The following is a 19404-nucleotide window of genomic DNA, read 5'->3' as shown; positions in this document are numbered from 1 at the left end:
CTTTCAGTCCAGTGACTGCTGTCTGTGTCCGGTGGGAAGCCCTTTACTTATTTCAGCTTTTAAAGGTCCAGTGCGTAGGTCGATAAAAACGTCTCATTCTAAGGTAACGAACACACAACCATTCTTATTTTCAGCTGATTAAACTAATGAAAACAAACCTATGGATATTATATTTCTGACAATAGATCCTCCTCAGTGTTACACATCAATAAAGTGTTTCTGATTCTGATTTACATCCCATAACTTACTGATTTTACCCCAAAAATTACATAACCAAGTGCTCTTGTTGCCTCAACCAAATAGTGTGTTTGCTTTATTGTAAGCCACAGTTTTATGTTATAAATGAACAGTGAGGGTCCCCAGCTTTTACACAATACTGGAGGCTAACTTGCATATGTTTTGCATAATTAGCTAAATGAACCAGAAGTGGATCTGTTTATTCTAAAATGCAGGTCTAATGTATTAAGCACATAACCTCAAAATGGACTCAAAAATAATGAAACTCAGAGTTGAAATATAACCACTTCCAGTTTAAAGGGCCAAGCAGCTGCTTGAATATTGTCCATATAGGTGATTATGCTAATGAATGCTAATTGCACAACATATGTAAGTTAGCAGTTTCTAAATGTTGGAGACCCTGACTGTACATTTATAACATCAAACATTTCTCTGTTCACATTATTGTCAACTGGACTAAAACTGAGCGTTTCACAACCCAAATGTTTAACGTCCGTCAGGTCCAGTGTGTCTGTCACTGCTCTACTCTCCACCGCTCATATATGTCGTTTTGGGAGTTATTGGCAATCAATCAATAATGTTTGTGTGAAAGCTGCTCAGCCGGTTTCTTTCCATTCCAACGGCTGCTTCTCTGGAAACAGTTTAAAGTGAAACTAAAGTTTTCTCCTCACAGTGTCGGCAGATTATCAGGAGGAGGAAAGTGACAACTGGCTGTGAACTGAATGTGTTTTTCAAGTGTTCGTTGAGTGAGAAGCAGATTAATGAGGACTTTGTGGTTGTTGTAGTTTTTACAGGAAGATGAAGATGTTTGTGGTGTTTGTGATCCTCGTGCACGGTAAGATAACCTTCCTCCCTCTGATCTGATCATTAGTCCAACATCATGTCTTTAATCTGTATTTCTTTCATCTTCACTTCATTAGTCTGTTTAAACTCCAATAAAAACATGAAGAACATATTAAAGGCAGCATATTTTCAATGTTTGTGTAAATCATGATGAATGTAGAAGACTGTACAGTCAGACTGTCCTCAGTTCGGTTCTTCAGGATTATATCTCTGGAGGTTGTTCACATTCTTATAGCTTATATTACCAATAGTATTAATGATCCTAACACACTCATTTAAACACCATGTTGAATCAATAAAGTCAGTCTATCAGTTTGTTGTGTTATTGCTCCTGTTTGTGAGTCCGATCACAAACAGGAGCAGATTGAGGATCCAGGAGCAATAAGACCTGAAATAAGGCTGATTGAATCTCTCTGACCTCACAGTTTCCCAGCATGCCTCAGCTGTGGAGCTGTATGAGGGGGAGGAGTTTGTCCTGCTGCCCTGTGAGTTTCAAACTTTTGAACTGGACGACCCCACAGTGGTGTGGAGCCGCTACGATCTCAATCCTCCAACCGTCCACCAGCGTCAGCAGGAAGGTGATGAACTTAAAGACCAAAACCAGCTTTACAGCGGCCGAACATCCATGATGGCTGACGCTCTGGAAACTGGAGACCTCAGCCTCAATCTGACAAAACTCCGCCTCTCTGACAGCGGCACCTACACCTGCACCGCCAGATCATTAGGAGGACAACGGAGAGTGACAGACATACAGCTGCAGGTCAAAGGTCAGCAACAAACCCTAAAACTCACTGTAGATACAGGTCAGAAGTCAGTACTGTAGATACAGATCAGAGGTCATGATCTTTATGTTTCTGTTTCCCACAGAACGATTTCCATCCTGGGCCAAAGCTCTCCTGGTTCTCCTGGTTCTTGGTCTTATTGTTGGGGGTCTTTTGGTGCATTTTCGGCAGTATTTCATGTCAGGTATGTCACTACTACATTACCCATAATGCCAATCGTCTTTACTCTTGTAGTTGTGTAACTGTTGAGGCAGAGGTCTGGGATTATACGAGAAGGATGGGGCAGTGAACTGCTGCTGTCTGTACAGCTGGTGTTGTGGTTTGTTGTTAGGGTTGCTCTGGGTCAAAGGTCAGTGCTTTCTATATGATTCATATAATAATAATTCAGTCAGACAACTCACGTTTATAATGTTTATTCCTCCAGTGTAGCATATTTAGATTTTGGCATCCAGGCTAAACCCTGAAAACCGCACAGACTGGAGCCTGACGCTGCTAGTGGGAGGATCTTCTATGTGTGGACTTTGGCACCAGTCGCCATGTGGCCATTCCCCATGAGTACCTCAAACCATCAGGGAATATAATACTTAGTGAAACCTCATGCAGGAACATTTCCCATATAGCAAAGATATAAAAACTCTAAACCCAACAACCACCTGATATGTAAATATATAATTAGGCAGCAGATACAAATATTTAAATGCATTAAGGGGAGCAGGAGCTCATGAGCTTTTGTGTGGTCATGATTCCTTCTTGTGGAGCCTGACCTTGGTAGATTGGTTGATGTGGGCAGATGAAGAGCTGCAGTTGTAGTTGCACCAATCTTAGGTAGTAAAGGAATAGTGTTCACGTTAGGCAGCAGCTCAGCAGAGATCACACAGCTTAAGTAGAACCAGGATCTCATCATGGATTGCAACCATCGACCATGAACAAGGGAGACAACCGATGGGTTGGAGCGATGATACAGGGATTTCATCATAGAAGAGAAAGGACAAATCAGATTGTGAGTGCTTCAAGAATATTGAGTACATGTGATGTGATCTTCTAAGGTTAAATTAGAGAAGGGAAGATCATGCTGAGGATTAAATGTGCGAATTCACACCTGAGAAACACGTAAAACCATTAACAGAACTTCTTCCAACTTTACATCAATATAAGTGAAAAACAATGAATGAACCAGTGAATTATGTGAGGAGTCTTATCGTTACCTTGAGGATGAGCCGTTTAAAGCCATTGAGGAGCAGCTGAAGGGAAGGATTTCCCAGAAGACTCTGGGATGCTGGATCTTTACATTGAATGTGAAACTGAATCCCTCCTAGCATAGCTTTGATACTTTTAATACATTTGAAGATGATAGGATTCAAGTAAAAACAATAATTATTTTCACTGTAGCAGCTCACAAAACACCATCATTTGTTTCTGGGACCATCTGCTGCCCCACAGCAAGCAAACAACGACAATGCGTAGAGTTCATAAAGAGCAATGATTTAGAACTGGTTTTAAGGGATTGAGTTTCAGTAGGCCAGACGTCTGCAAACCTCATTATGAGAACTCTCCAAAACCAACAGAGGCCCTGCATCAGTCAAAACTGGAGGAAATACACAGATTCCACATAGTCATTGAAAAGAAAAATGCTGGTCCATCATCACAGAACAAAGACTAGAACTGAATATCTGAGCAACAGCCTTTGTCTAAAAACACAGCATCTTAAGATTTTAACAGATTTAGCCAAAACCAGCTAGTGTCATATGGATGACCTTGAGGGATAATGCACATAGTGAAGTTACAGAGAATCTTTTAGAGAGAATGGAGGCGGCAGATCAGATTTGATAGCTGTGTTGATGTGAGACAGCTTGTCTTGTTGCAGAGACGCTTGCATGAGCACACTATCAAGGCTTATACCAAGAAATCCCAAACGTGTAGAAGGTCCTACAGTTTCTCTTCTGAAAGCGGTTCCGAACTCCTGGAAAAGCTTCTGACTGCAGAGATACTGTGAGCTGGACGAGGGAAAGTCACCCACTAGAAAATCATCTAAAAGATGGGAGAGGAAACAGAGTTTGCAGGTAGAGAATCCAACATAATGCTTCTGTCAAGAAGGGCTACTGCTGCAACCGAATGTCAGTTTAACAGAAAAGTACAATTTAGAACATTTACACTGAAAAGATGTCATTGAGAAGGGTGAAGTGGTTTGACTTGAAGACATCTGTAATGTCTGTTTTTCCCAGCCATACACCAACCTCTGGGTACTTTTTTTAATTCTACACAAGCATAGTACAAGAAAACAGCTCTTGAGAATTTAAGTTATTTATGCTCGTAATGGAAGAATGGTGAGGAGCTATGGGTTGACTCTAAAGATGAAGAAGGGTGATTTTAACAATGACCTAACATGTATTCCTTTAATAACCTCTTTCAGAAAGTAGATCCTCTACTACTTCTGGCTCTCTAGTATCCGACTGCAGGGTTTTACAGACATGGGTCACTTTTGGGAGCCATCATAGACCTGCTAGGAATCTTTGAACTGAGCCGATGATAACTTAATTAACAATCTGTTAGGATGATTTAACAGAGCTGGGACGTTCACTGGAGTTGAAAGATGCTTCATGTTATTTCCCCACTTTTACAGGATGTAAACAACTACACACAGGCATACAGTTAGAGAATGTATAAATACTCATTGAGACTGATGCAGATAGGAGACCTTTATCCTGAGGAAAGGACCTGTCCCTTTGGAGGCTGGCTGACAGAATTGAGCACAGATAGTTTAATATCTGTGCTCAATTCTGCTGAGATTTGACAGTTGGAGAAGGAACTGCAGATAGAGCAGACTAGGGTTTTAGGACCTATAAAATATCTGCTGATTGGGGGCAGTACGTCTTTAGACCAATCTATTTCTGATAAAAATAACTCCAAATAAGATCAAACTGCTCATTAAAACAAGTGACATTTACTTAAATTCAGTCAAACAGCCTTCCATAGTGAGCACTAGATCATCAGTTCACACTCAAAACAAGTTCCACTAGATTTTAAATCTAAATATCAGATTATCTGACTAACTTAGAAATAGATTTTCTGCAGTGCAGCTGATATGGTTTGTTGTCCTCTCAGTCCCCCAGGTAAAGGTGTATTCAGGGGGAGGAGTCTGTCTTGCTGCCCTGTAAAACTGTTCACCTGCCTGAGGACGTCACAGTGGAATGGACAGACAGATACAGGAAGGTCCATGTGTATCAGAACGGCTCTGATCAGCGTGAAGAACAGAACCAGTATTACAGAGACCGAACAGAGATGAAGAGAAACCTGCTGGAAACTGGAGACCTCAGTCTGACCCTGAAATATCCCACAGACAGAGACAGTAAGACCTACACCTGCACCGTCTACAACAGGGAGAGAGAGATCCTGATGAAGAAACAAGTGCTGCTCAAGGTCAAAGGTCAGTGCTGTAGGTATATTGTATCATTTCTGGTTTCTGGTTCGTAGCATAGCATAGGCTAATAGCGATATTGTTATTAAGCTAGTAGCATTAGCTCTGTAGCTCGTAGCATAGCATTAGCTCTCTGTAACGTTAGCTTGTAATCAGTCAATAAAGTTATTGCAAACTGCTGCTGCTGTCTGTACAGCTGATGTTGGGGTTTGTTGTTCTCTCAGTCTGTCAGGTGGAGGTGGAGGAGGGGGCGGAGCCTGTCCAACTGCCCTTCAAGACCACAGCTGACCTGCCTGAGAGGGTTAATGTGTAGTTGGTGAAAGGTTACAGGACGGTCCATGTGTATGAGAATGGTTCTGACCGATCTGGACAACAGAACCAGGATTACAGAGACCGAACTGAGATGAATAAAGACCTGCTGGAAACTGGAGACCTCAGTCTGACCCTGAAATCCCCCAAAGAGAGAGACACAGGAACATACTGCTGCAACGTCTACAACAAGGAGGGAAACTTACTGAGAGGGGGAAAAGTGCAGCTCACAGTCAAAGGTCAGTACTGTAGATACAGGTCAGAGGTCAGTACTGTAGATACAGGTCAGACGTCAGATGTCTCTGTGTCTGTCTGTGTCTGACTGTCCTCTGTCTCCTCAGCAGGGAGAACCAGGAACAGACCCACTGATGGAACTCCTCTTATGGCTGATCAATAATCTGTTGATCTTGTTGAAGGGGCTCAAAGGAAGAGAATGTCAACGTTCAGCTTTCAGTGTTTCCTCTCTTCATCGTCTGAATGAACCTGCAGTCCATACTGTGATTGATTGATTGACTGATTTACTGATTGATTGATTGATTGATTAATTGATTGATTGATTGATTGATTGTTTGACTGATTGATTGGTCTCATGTAGCTCTATATTGTTTCTCTGATGTTTGTGTATTCAGCTTCTATACATATATATCTGGCTGTGTCTCAGGAGGTAGAGCGGGTCGTCCACTGATCAGAAGGTTGCTGGTTCGATCCCCGGCTCCTCCCGCTGCATGTCGAAGTGTCCTTGAGCAAAATACTGAACCCCAAACTGCTCCTGATGCTGAATCACTGTATGAAGGTGTGAATGAGTGAATGAATGAATGAATGAATGTGTGAATGTGTGTGTGAATGAATGAGTGAATGTGTGAATGAGTGAATGTGTGAATGAGTGAATGAATGAATGTGGCCTGCTGTGGAGACACTGGCCTCACTCGTCTCCTCCTCCTGAGTCAGGTTGGCGAGTGGTGATGTATCCTCAGTTCCCACATTACAATCTGTGACAGTAACTTACAATGTGTAACTGAGTCCACTGGGACCAGTTTGCCTTAATCCAATATATATTTTAATCTTTTTGTATTACAGTTCTGCACAAAGGTGCTTTATAAATAAAGTTCTGATTGAATTCAGTCTGCTCTCAATAAAAAGTCTTCTTAGAAATCAATGAACCACTTTGTGTTTTGTCTTCAGACCAGTCAGAGATCCTAGTGAAGCCTGGAGATGATGCTCCTACGTCATCATTTATGTAACTTCAACTTGTAACAGCAATTTTAACATTTTATAACAGAGATTTGATTGATTATCATTTATTTATAAAACAAGAATCTTATTCTAAGAACAAGTTTCCATAAATGTTACAATTTAAATTAAAAAAATTAATTGGTTAAACATCTAAAAATTATATTTGAGGATTTATTTTTCTTAATGACCCTTCAGTTGCAAACAAGCAGAAATACAGAATATGTATTATATATAATATATATGTGATAAATGAGTCTGTAGTTACTGCACTACCTATATATCGGTTTATATCTGTTTATATCAGTTTATATCGGTTTATATCAGTTTATATTGGTTTATGCTATTACAGAGACATTTACATTCTGTATGGTGAGGTAGAAATTACAGACAAAAATATATAAAATACTACACATTATTCATTCAATTAAAATGGACATTTAACTATATTTTCTATTTTCTATTAAAATTATATCAATATTAAATTCAAAATTAAACAAGGTTGAATGTCGCACACTTAAAAAGGCATTTTTAATAAATCATAAATCATTTATTCTTTATATTCCTCTTGGTGTCAATCAACAATAAAAATAAATGTGTTTTTATTTCTCTAATTTCTGCCAGAGACACAAAAACGTTTTTTCACTTTTATTTTGAAAGTCCGTAAAGAAGGCGGTATCAAACCCCAAACTGCTCCTGATGCTGAATCACTGTATGAATGAGTGAATGAGTGAATGAGTGAATGTGTGAATGAGTGAATGTATGAATGAGTGAATGTGTGAATGTGGCTGTAGTGTAAATGGCTTTGAGTGGTCAGAACACTAGACAGACACTAAGTTCAGTCACTCTCTGTGATTGAATGAAGTTATTGTTTGAGTGTCAGTCAGCTGAACTGTTCTCATGTGTTTGAATCCATAAAGTGTTGTGAGCAGATGAGTTATGGATTCGATCATTTCACACTCTGTTTAGAGAATGATGAATATTGAGGAGAACAACTGTAAATAAAGCTCAAATGTACAGAAATCATTTCTCCACTCTGACAGCATCATGAAAATGGATCTAAAGCTGTGAGAATGATGGATTCAGGAGGCATCAAAACTTTGATTACAGCGCCCCCATGTGGCAGAGCGGGAGCAGATTTCTCTTATTGTATCTAGGTGTGATGATGGAGGCCATGTGTCTCAGATTGATGATTTCCTTTAATAACATAATGAGTGTAAACTGTGTCTGTAGTGACAGCATCCATAAAGCGTTATCAGCAGTGAAATATCTGCAGCTTCCACAATCTAATATTGATTCTCACTAATTACAGTTGCTCAATCACATCAACTGTTAGTTGCCGCCTGTACGGCCTGTTGCTCTGCTCCATGGGGACGGCACACTCGTCACACTCCAGGAACTGTCTGAGTTGATTCTGGCGCCCCCTGTGGACAACAGCGGTAGTGTTTCTACTGCCTGGTTTCATTGATTTCAAGGGGAATCCGACCCGGTGGCAGACATTAACAATAACTATATAGAAATATCCAATCTTCTCTCTGATTGTTTATGTACAATAACTCACTGTAGGACATTTAAAGTAGTAACTCTATGATTCAACAGGTGAAGGTCCCATTGCGTCAAGCCCCGCCCCCTTTTAAGTGAAAGCACTGCCTCTAATTTGACTGGTGGTAAATGTAAATTCTGAGCTCGTAAAATAACATTACTGTATTGTTTGTATCTATTAGGAGCATAAATCCTATATCCAGCAAACAATGCTGTTGTGTTGTTGTTCTATATAAAATACACAAATAGTTATTGATGAGTGTCCTGACATATACAGCGACCTTATTCAATCTCATATTTCTGCTGTCTGTCACTGTTTCTGTGCTTCACACTCTTTATTAACTGTTTGTGTCCAATGTGACGTTACTGTAAACTAATTCCAGGGTTTGTGTTTATTAATCCACCTTTTACTACGAGACCACAGAAGAAGAAAACAGGAGGGTTTATCTCCACTTCCTGTTACTCTCTGCTGTTTCCAAGGTTCATTATTAGAAGGTAGGTCAGCTCAGTTTATGGGAATTATTAAGGTTCAAATCCCCTCTGCTCCACACTGTCACACCAAACTCCGGCTGTTTTAAGGAAGTAAAACCTTTATTTCCACCATCAGTGAGACTCTGATTCTCTTCAGTCTACAGACACAATCTGCTCACATTGACTCAGTAACATCATTAACTAACCTGTGAGGAAGAGTTGGACACAGACACACTCACTGACTGTCTGTCATTAACTAACCTGTGAGGAAGAGTTGGACACAGACGCACTCACTGACTGTCTGTCATTAACTAACCTGTGAGGAAGAGTTGGACACACACACACTCACTGACTGTCTGTCATTAACTAACCTGTGAGGAAGAGTTGGACACACACACACTCACTGACTGTCTGTCATTAACTAACCTGTGAGGAAGAGTTGGACACACACACACTCACTGACTGTCTGTCATTAACTAACCTGTGAGGAAGAGTTGGACACAGACACACTCACTGACTGTCTGTCATTAACTAACCTGTGAGGAAGAGTTGGACACAGACACACTGACTGACTGGTTTTAGTATGTCACTCTTTATAACACACTGTAAAACTATTTACATGACTAATAAATAAACACTGTAACTGGAAATAATAATAGATTAAATTAATAATTAATAGGTTAAATTCATCATTAATACATTTCTAAAATTATGTAAAATTAGTGACATTAACAATAGAAATGTTTTATAATTAGTCAGTGTAATCAGTGAGGCCCCGCCCCCAGAAACTGTCTGTATTTGCAGCTCTTGGAGCAAATACAGAGACTGCTTCATTATATGTATGTACACATTGACATATCTCAATACATTGTGACATCATGAAGAAGATAGTTTGATATCATTATTGTACAAATGAAAAGTGTTTCTGTTACTGACATTAAAATGTTTTTGAAATAAAGGTGAATATTAAAAGCTTGTTTTGCTGAACGCTTCAGTTATTTAATGATTGATAAAGTAGTTCTGTCAGTCTGTCTGTCTGAGGCTGCTTCATGCTGACACAAACCAACAGCTATAATAAATATGAGGAAACTGAACCTCCTCCTGTTTCCTCAGAAGTGATCTGTGGCAGTCGGACTTCATTCCAGAGAGCTGCTTTATCAAACTCTGAACCTGATCCTTCTCTGCCTCCTTTCAGTCCAGTGACTGCTGTCTGTGTCCGGTGGGAAGCCCTTTACTTATTTCAGCTTTTAAAGGTCCAGTGCGTAGGTCGATAAAAACGTCTCATTCTAAGGTAACGAACACACAACCATTCTTATTTTCAGCTGATTAAACACTAATGAAAACAAACCTATGGATATTATATTTCTGACAATAGATCCTCCTCAGTGTTACACATCAATAAAGTGTTTCTGATTTACATCCCATAACTTACTGATTTTACCCCAAAAATGACATAACCAAGTGCTCTTGTTGCCTCAACCAAATAGTGTGTTTGCTTTATTGTAAGCCACAGTTTTATGTTATAAATGAACAGTGAGGGTCCCCAGCTTTTACACAATACTGGAGGCTAACTTGCATATGTTTTGCATAATTAGCTAAATGAACCAGAAGTGGATCTGTTTATTCTAAAATGCAGGTCTAATGTATTAAGCACATTATTGTCAACTGGACTAAAACTGAGCGTTTCACAACCCAAATGTTAAACGTCCTTCAGGTCCAGTGTGTCTGTCACTGCTCTACTCTCCACCGCTCATATATGTCGTTTTGGGAGTTATTGGCAATCAACCAATAATGTTTGTGTGAAAGCTGCTCAGCCGGTTTCTTTCCATTCCAACGGCTGCTTCTCTGGAAACAGTTTAAAGTGAAACTAAAGTTTTCTCCTCACAGTGTCGGCAGATTATCAGGAGGAGGAAAGTGACAACTGGCTGTGAACTGAATGTGTTTTTCAAGTGTTCGTTTAGTGAGAAGCAGATTAATGAGGACTTTGTGGTTGTTGTAGTTTTTACAGGAAGATGAAGATGTTTGTGGTGTTTGTGATCCTCGTGCACGGTAAGATAACCTTCCTCCCTCTGATCTGATCATTAGTCCAACATCATGTCTTTAATCTGTATTTGTATCATCTTCACTTCATTAGTCTGTTTAAACTCCAATAAAAACATGAAGAACATATTAAAGGCAGCATATTTTCAATGTTTGTGTAAATCATGATGAATGTAGAAGACTGTACAGTCAGACTGTCCTCAGTTCTGTTCTTCAGGATAATATCTCTGGAGGTTGCTCACATTCTTATAGTTTATATTACCAATAGTATTAATGATCCTAACACACTCATTTAAACACCATGTTGAATCAATACAGTCTGTCTATCAGTTTGTTCTGTTATTGCTCCTGTTTGTGAGTCCGATCACAAACAGGAGCAGATTGAGGATCCAGGAGCAATAAGACCTGAAATAAGGCTGCTGTGATTGAACCTCTCTGTCTGTGTGACCTCACAGTTTCCCAGCATGCCTCAGCTTTGGAGCTGTATGAGGGGGAGGAGTTTGTCCTGCTGCCCTGTGAGTTTCAAACTTTTGAGATGAACAACCCCACAGTGGTGTGGAGCCGCTACGATCTCAATCCTCCAACCATCCACCAGCGTCAGCAGGAAGGTGATGAACTTAAAGACCAAAACCAGCTTTACAGCGGCCGAACATCCATGATCGCTGACGCTCTGGAAACTGGAGACCTCAGCCTCAATCTGACAAAACTCCACCTCTCTGACAGCGGCACCTACACCTGCACCGTGAGAGTGTTTTGGGAAGAACTGAGAGTGAGAGACATACAGCTGCAGGTCAAAGGTCAGCAACAAACTCTAAAAGTCACTGTAGATACAGGTCAGAGGTCAGTACTGTAGATACAGGTCAGAGGTCAGGAAGTAATGTTCTTTATGTTTCTGTTTCCCACAGAACGATTTCCATCATGGGCCAAAGCTCTCCTGGTTCTCCTGGTTCTCCTGGTTCTTGTTCTTATTGTTTCTGGGGGTCTTTTCGTGCATTTTCGGCAGTATTTCATGTCAGGTATGTCACTACTACATTACTCATAATGCCAATCGTCTGTACTCTCTTAGCTGTGTAACTGTTGAGGCAGAGGTCTGGGATTATAAGAGTAGGATGGGGCAGTGAACTGCTGCTGTCTGTACAGCTGATGTTGTGGTTTGTTGTTAGGGTTGCTCTGGGTCAAAGGTCAGTGCTTTCTATTTGATTCATATAATAATAATTCAGTCAGACAACTCACGTTTATAATGTTTATTCCAGCAGTGTAGCAGAGTTAGATTTTGGCGTCCAGGCTCCGACCTCATCACTCCCTGCAGATATGATAACATAGAGATATTGGGGAGTGATGAGCAAATACCTTAAACCCCCCAAAACCGCACAGACTGGAGCCTGACAGTGCTAGTGGGAGGATCTTCTATGTGTGGACTTTGGCGCCAGCCGCCATGTGGCCATTCCCCATGAGCACCTCAAGCCATGAGGGAATATAATACTTAGTGAAACCTCATGCAGGAACATTTCCCATATAGCAAAGATATAAATACTCTAAACCCAGCAACCACCTGATATGTAAATATATAATTAGGCAGCAGATATAAGCTCATGAGCTTTTGTGTCATCAAGATTCCTTTTTGTGGAGTCTGACCTTGGTAGATTGGTTGATGTGGGCAGATGAAGAGCTGCAGTTGTAGCTGCACCAATCTTGGGTAGTAAAGGGAATAGTGTTCAGATTAGGCCGCAGTTCAGCAGAGATCACACATCTTAAGAAGAACCAGGATCTCGTCATGGGTTGCAACCATCAACGATGAACAATGGAGACAACCGATGGGTTGGACCGATGATGCAGGGATTTCATTATAGAAGAGAAAGGACCAAATGTAGTGTTAGTCTTGGGAATAAAGTTTGAGTGCCTTAGTGAGATCTATCAGATTGTGAGTGCTTCAAGAATATTGAGTACATGTGATGTGATCTTCTAAGGTTAAATCAGAGAAGGGAAGATCATGCTGAGGATTAAGATGAGATCTCAATGAATATTCACACCTGAGAAACCCATAAAAGCCATTAACAGAACGTCTTCCAACATTACATCAATATAAGTGAAAAACAATTAATGCACCAGTGAATGTGTGAGGAGTCTTATTGTTGCCTTGAGGATGAAACTTTTAAAGCCATTGAGGAGCAGATGAATGTAAGGATTTCCCAGAAGACTCTGGGATGCTGGATCTTTACATCGAATGTGAAACTGAATCCCTGCTAGCATAGCTTTGATACTTTGCATTTGAAGATGACAGGATTCAAATAAAAACAATAAATGTACAGACAATGATTATTTCCACTGTAGCAGCTCATAAAACACCATCATTTGTTTCTGGGACCATCTGCTGCCCCACAGCAAGCAAACAACGACAATGGGTAGAGTTCATAAAGAGCAATGATTTAGAACTGGTTTTAAGTGACTGAGTTTCAGTAGGCCAGACGTCTGCAAACCTCATTATGAGAACCCTCCAAAACCAACAGAGGCCCTGCATCAGTCAAAACTGGAGGGAATCCACAGATTCAACATAGTCATTATAAAGAGAAATGCTGGTCCATCATCACAGAACAAAGACTAGAACCGAATATCAGCCTTTGTCTAAGAACAAAGCATCTTAAGATTTTAACCAGCAAGCGTGATATGGATGACCTTGAGGGATAATGTACATAGTGAAGTTACAGAGAATCTTCTAGAGAGAATGGAGGCAGCAGACCAGATTTGATAGCTGTTCTGATGTGAGACAGCTTGTCTTGTTACAGAGACGCTTGCATGAGCACACTATCAAGGCTTATACCAAGAAATCCCAACTGTGTAGAAGGTCCTACAGTTTCTCTTCTGAAAGTGGTACTCCGAACTCCTGGAAAAGCTTCTGACTGCAGAGATACTGTGAGCTGGATGAGGGAAAGTCACCCACTAGAAAATCATCTAAAAGATGGGAGAGGAAACAAAGTTTGCAGGTAGAGAATCCAACATAATGTTCTGTCAAGAAGGGCTACTGCTGCAATGTCAGTTTAACAGAAAAGTACAATTTAGAACATTTACATTGAAAAGATGCCATTGTGAAGGGTGAAGTGGTTTGACTTGAAGACATCTGTAATGTCTGTTTTTCCCAGCCATACACCAACCTCTGGGTACTGTGTATTTTACACAAGCATAGTACAAGAAAACAGCTCTTGAGAATTTAAGTTATTTATGCTCAGAATGGAAGAATGGTGAGGAGCTATGGGCTAACTCTAAAGATGAAGAAGGGTGATTTTAACAATGACATAACATGTATTCCTTTAATAACCTCTCTCAGAGAGAAGATCCTCTACTACTACTGGCTCTCTACATGGGTCACTTTTAGGAGCCAGCATAGACCTGCTAGGAATCTTTAAACTGAGCCGATGATAACTTAATTAACAATCTGTTAGGATGATTTAACAGAGCTGGGACGTTCACTGGAGTTGAAAGATGCTTCATGTTATTTCCCCACTTTTACAGGATGTAAATAACTACACACAGGCATACAGTGAGAGAATGTATAAATACTCATTGAGACTGATGCAGATAGGAGACCTTTATCCTGAAGAAAGGACCTGTCCCTTTGGAGGCTGGCTGACAGAATTTAGCACAGATTATAAACTGCGGCTTAGATTTGACAGTTCTTGGACAGAGGGAGGTTGTGTGGGGGAAGGAACTGCAGATAGAGCAGACTAGGGTTTTAGGACCTATAAAATATCTGCTGATTAGGGGCAGGACGACTATAGACCAATCTAGTTCTGATTGAATTCTGAATGTACATTGCAGCTTTGGCAGAGAAGGACTTATGATACTCATAAATAGAGAGCCACCATAGGAGAGCAAGGTCTGATATTACAGCCATAGTATCAAGCTCTTCTCTACGTTGCAGATAACTTCACATATGGAGTTTCTAAAGATGCCAAAAGCAACGCTGAGTCTCTGACAATCTGGATTACTCTCTTTCTGAAGTACAGAAAATCTCCACAATCCACAAATATTGTGTCAGAAGATCAGAACCACATTACAGAATAATAATAATTATTATACTTATTATTTTATTGATTGATTGATTCCTCATCTATTACTCTGTATTACTTCCTTAAGCCTGTCAATATAGATTGTAAAATGTATTATTTTAATAACTGCAGAGTGAGATTACCTGTTAGAATTTGACTCCTGAGGAATCAGGACTTGCAACTGCAGGGATGCAGGAACCGAGAGCCCATTGTTGGAGCTGGGACTGCAGTTCCCAGAATCCTGTGGGGTGTGATGTCAGCAGGCAGCGGGACAGGTTGAGCAGTCTCACAGGTAGCAGAGGATGGCCCTGTGTTTCTATTACAGATCAAGGAAAACGTGTTGTTTTCCAGGGAATGAACTGATGACAGTCGGATTTCACATCAGGACACAGACAGAATGGAACCTTCAGTATCGGGACCAGGATCGGATCTCCTCGATCTTTCTGAGTTAACATGGTCAGCAGGTGTAGGCGATACTAATGAGAACAGTACACCTCTATGCCACTTTACCTTCACTTTTGATAGTTGATTGTCTGAACTAGCTCCATTAATTGTACTAATAATTATTAATATTCACTTTATTTCATAAGTTTCAGTCCAAGTCCAATAATTTGATATTAATTGTCTTTCAGAGACAGTTAATAAATATTTGAGTCCAATGCAAGAAAATGTCACTAAAATTTTCTTTTGGATATCTGCCTTTACCTTTCTGGCTCTCAGTGTAACGTTAGCTGAGCCAAAGGATTCTACCATGTCAGAAATCTTGGTGAAGTTCTGGACACATCAACAGAATCACAAGATCCTCTTAATACCACCTTAAAAACCCAGACTGAAAGGATTCAGAGCGCTGCTGCCAGAGTCCTCACTGACACTAAGTGGAACACATGAGTCCAGGTCTTAGAGCTCTGCACTGGCTTCATACACATCAAAGAACTGATCTCAAATACTGTTATTGACTTCCAAACACTGAATGGTTAAGGAAATATTTAGTTTGAAGGTAAAGTGTAAAATATAATATCACAGAAGCCAAAAGACTAAAAGTTGAAATAAGATGTTTTTGTGCTGAAAGTTCAGATCTTAAAGTGTCAAAGCATACTGGAGCTCCTGTAGCTAATGTGTCCCTGTAGCTAAAATAACTCCAAATAAGATCAAACTGCTCATTAAGACAAGTGACATTTACTTAAATTCAGTCAAACAGCCTTCCATAGTGAGCACTAGATCATCAGTTCACACTCAAAACAAGTCCCACTAGATTTTAAATCTAAATATCAGATTATCTGACTGATTTAGAAATAGATTTTCTGCAGTGCAGCTGATGTTGTGGTTTGTTGTCCTCTCAGTCTACCAGGTAGAGGTGGATTCAGGGGAGGAGTCTGTCCTGCTGCCCTGCAAAACCACAGTTCACCTGCCTGAGGACGTCACAGTGGAGTGGAGGGACAGATACAGGAAGGTCCATGTGTATCAGAACGGCTCTGATCAGCCTGAAGAACAGAACCAGGATTACAGAGACCGAACAGAGATGAAGAGAAACCTGCTGGAACCTGGAGACCTCAGTCTGACCCTGAAATACCCCACAGACAGAGACAGAGACACCTTCACCTGCACCGTCTACAACAGGGAGAGAAAGATCCTGATGGAGAAACAAGTGAAGCTCTGGGTCAAAGGTCAGTGCTGTAGATACAGGTCAAAGGTCAGTGCTTTGAATATTGTATCATTGTTAGCTCTCTGGCTCGTAGCATAACATTAGCTCGTAGCATAACGTTAGCTCTCTGACTTGTTGCATGACGTTAACGGTTGTGTTGTAATTAAGCTAGTAGTAGCTGTGTTGTAATGTGGTATCTGACATACAACAACTGTTGATAAAATATGAGGATTATATAATATGCTTCTTCACAGGAATGTCAGGGGCCCTCGATGGCCTTTGACCTCCCCCTCGAAACCCTCCTTGATCTCACTTCACATTCAGCATTCTAGTATATTATTTATTAGAACAGGTGTTTTTTTTCTGGAAAAACAACCAACATATATAAAGCCTATGTTCGATGCAAATAGGACAGGGTTGTCCATTTGGCTGGATGCTCTCCAAGCTCCGCAGCGCTTGTATTGATGCTGGACTTTTTGTAATAAACCTATATATACAATCAAGACAGTGTCAGCGAACTTCTCTTCAATACATCTTTACATCATCGCTACTTAATATACAACAAGAATTAAGCCAACGGTTGTGTTGTAAGTAAGATAGTAACTATATTGTAATTAAACTAGTAGCTGTGTTGTAAGTGAGAGGCAGGAGAGGAGCTTGGTAACTGAAGGCTCTGGCTCCTGTTCTACTTTTAGAGACTATAGGAACCACAAGTAGCCCAGCATTCAGAGAACGTAGTGTTCTAGTGGGGTAATAGGGTACTATGAGCTCTTTAAGATATGAAGGGGCCTGACCATGAAGAGCTTTATAGGTGAGGAGGAGGATTTTAAATTCTATTCTACATTTTACAGGGAGCCAGAGCAGAGAAGCTAGTACAGGAGAGATGTGATCTCTTTTCTTTGATTGTGTTCAATGTAAGAAAATGTCACTAAAATGATTCTTTTGAATATCTGTCTCCTGTTGATCTTTGTTCTTACAGGCCACCATATATATTCACTGTCGATTATCTGCACTGAGTTTGACTGCATACTTATGGTTGGTGACAACCCCCAGGATATTACTGCCATTGAATTAACTTACATTGTTTACAGTTATGGACTGACTCAACATGTGACAGACACATAATGAGGATCACACTCTGACCTAGTTGTTACAAAACCTGTGAATATTTCCAGTGTTGTGGTTACAGATGTTTTCTTTGAAATCAATAATCAAAGTTACAGACGGTGAAAAACTTAAAAACCAAAACCCACATCAACAGAATCACAAGATCCTCCTAATACCACCTTAAAAACCCAGACTGAAAGGATTCAGAGCGCTGCTGCCAGAGTCCTCACTGACACTAAGTGGAACACATGAGTCCAGGTCTTAGAGCTCTGCACTGGCTTCATACACATCAAAGAATTGATCTCAAATACTGTTATTGACTTCCAAACACTGAATGGTTCAGGAAATATTTAGTTTGAAGATAAAGTGTAAAATATAATATCAGAGAAGCCAAAAGACTAAAAGTTGAAATAAGATGTTTTTGTGTTGAAAGTTCAGATCTTAAAGTGTCAAAGCATAGTGGAGCTCCTGTAGCTAATGTGTCCCTGTAGCTAAAAATAACTCCAAATAAGATCAAACTGCTCATTAAGACAAGTGACATTTACTTAAATTCAGTCAAACAGCTTCCATAGTGAGCACTAGATCATCAGTTCACACTCAAAACAAGTCCCACTAGATTTTAAATCTAAATATCAGATTATCTGACTGACTTAGAAATAGATTTTCTGCAGTGCAGCTGATGTTGTGGTTTGTTGTCCTCTCAGTCTACCAGGTGGAGGTGGATTCAGGGGTGGAGTCTGTCCTGCTGCCCTGCAAAACCACAGTTCACCTGCCTGAGGACGTCAGAGTGGAGTGGACGGACAGTTACATATTCAACAGGAAGGTCCATACATATCAGAACGGTTCTGATCAGCCTGAAGAACAGAACCGGTATTACAGAGACCGAACAGAGATGAAGAGAAACCTGCTGGAACCTGGAGACCTCAGTCTGACCCTGAAATACCCCACATACAGTAACACCTTCACCTGCACTGTCTACAACAGGGAGGGAAAGATCCTGATGAAGAAACAAGTGAAGCTCAAGGTCAAAGGTCAGTGCTGTAGATACAGGTCAAAGGTCAGTGCCTTGAATATTGTATCATTATTAGCTCTCTGGCTCGTAGCCTAACGTTAGCTCTCAGGACAGAAGAGGTTGTCTTCATTCACTCTGCAACATTAAACAGGAGAGCACGTATACACAGAATAATAAAGTTCATTAAAGTAATAATTAAACACAATATGAAAGCTGTGTGTGTGTGAGTGTGTGTGAGTGATCTTAAAGCTAACTGTCGACCTAAGATTCATTCACTGTTACATTTGAGCAACAGACAGCAGTTCAACACTGAGATGAGACATTACTGTGAAGCAGCACATGGACAGAAAATCACAACATGTCCAACAGCTTGAAAACCTGCTTTTAGTTCCTATATTTCTGTCCCCTGTTACCTGCTGCTCTCATCTGGTTCTGTCCTTCAGGGTTCTCTACAACTTTGTAATCAGTCAATAAAGTTATTACAAACTGCTGCTGCTGTCTGTACAGCTGATGTTGGGGTTTGTTGTTCTCTCAGAGCATAAGGTGGAGGTGGAGGAGGGGGCGGAGTCTGTCCAACTGCCCTTCAAGACAACAGCTGACCTGCCTGAGGACGCTAAAGTGGAGTGGAGCCGCTATGAACCTGAACCCATAATGACAGTGAGGTGGGAACTCCATAAACCCAAATACAGGAAGGTCCATGTGTATCAGAACGGTTCTGATCAGCCTGAAGA

At 40.5% G+C, this 19404-nt stretch overlaps 1 protein-coding gene and 1 long non-coding RNA gene across 15 annotated transcripts in view; one reads left to right on the top strand and one right to left on the bottom strand.

The window, feature by feature from the left end:
• Positions 1-19404, top strand: part of LOC127359770 (uncharacterized) — a 57856-nt gene that overhangs the window by 12505 nt on the left and 25947 nt on the right. Inside the window, exons 2-4 of one of the 12 annotated variants that reach the window (XM_051393891.1) lie at positions 1506-1847; positions 11775-11885; positions 16253-16576. In XM_051393891.1, the coding sequence (XP_051249851.1) occupies positions 1506-1847; positions 11775-11885; positions 16253-16576 (777 nt within the window). Of the gene's footprint in view, positions 1-796; positions 1073-1505; positions 1848-1947; positions 2047-5171; positions 5287-10537; positions 10879-11554; positions 11605-11774; positions 11886-16252; positions 16577-19404 lie in introns of those variants that run through there. The other 11 variants (XM_051393895.1, XM_051393886.1, XM_051393887.1 and 8 more) reach the window with 11 other exon arrangements.
• The window catches only part of LOC127359771 (uncharacterized), a 38468-nt gene continuing 27992 nt past the window's right edge, over positions 8929-19404 (bottom strand). Inside the window, exons 3-4 of one of the 3 annotated variants that reach the window (XR_007882842.1) lie at positions 9146-9365; positions 8929-9090 (exon numbers count right to left, since the gene is read on the bottom strand). This is a non-coding gene — a long non-coding RNA (uncharacterized LOC127359771). The remainder of the gene's footprint in view (positions 9091-9145; positions 9366-19404) is intronic. The other 2 variants (XR_007882843.1, XR_007882845.1) reach the window with 2 other exon arrangements.

Source organism: Dicentrarchus labrax, unplaced genomic scaffold, assembly GCF_905237075.1.
Source record: "Dicentrarchus labrax unplaced genomic scaffold, dlabrax2021, whole genome shotgun sequence".
Classification (NCBI taxonomy): domain Eukaryota; kingdom Metazoa; phylum Chordata; class Actinopteri; family Moronidae; genus Dicentrarchus; species Dicentrarchus labrax.
The sequence above is the reverse complement of the archived record's forward strand: the minus strand, read 5'-3'. Positions and strand labels throughout refer to the sequence as shown.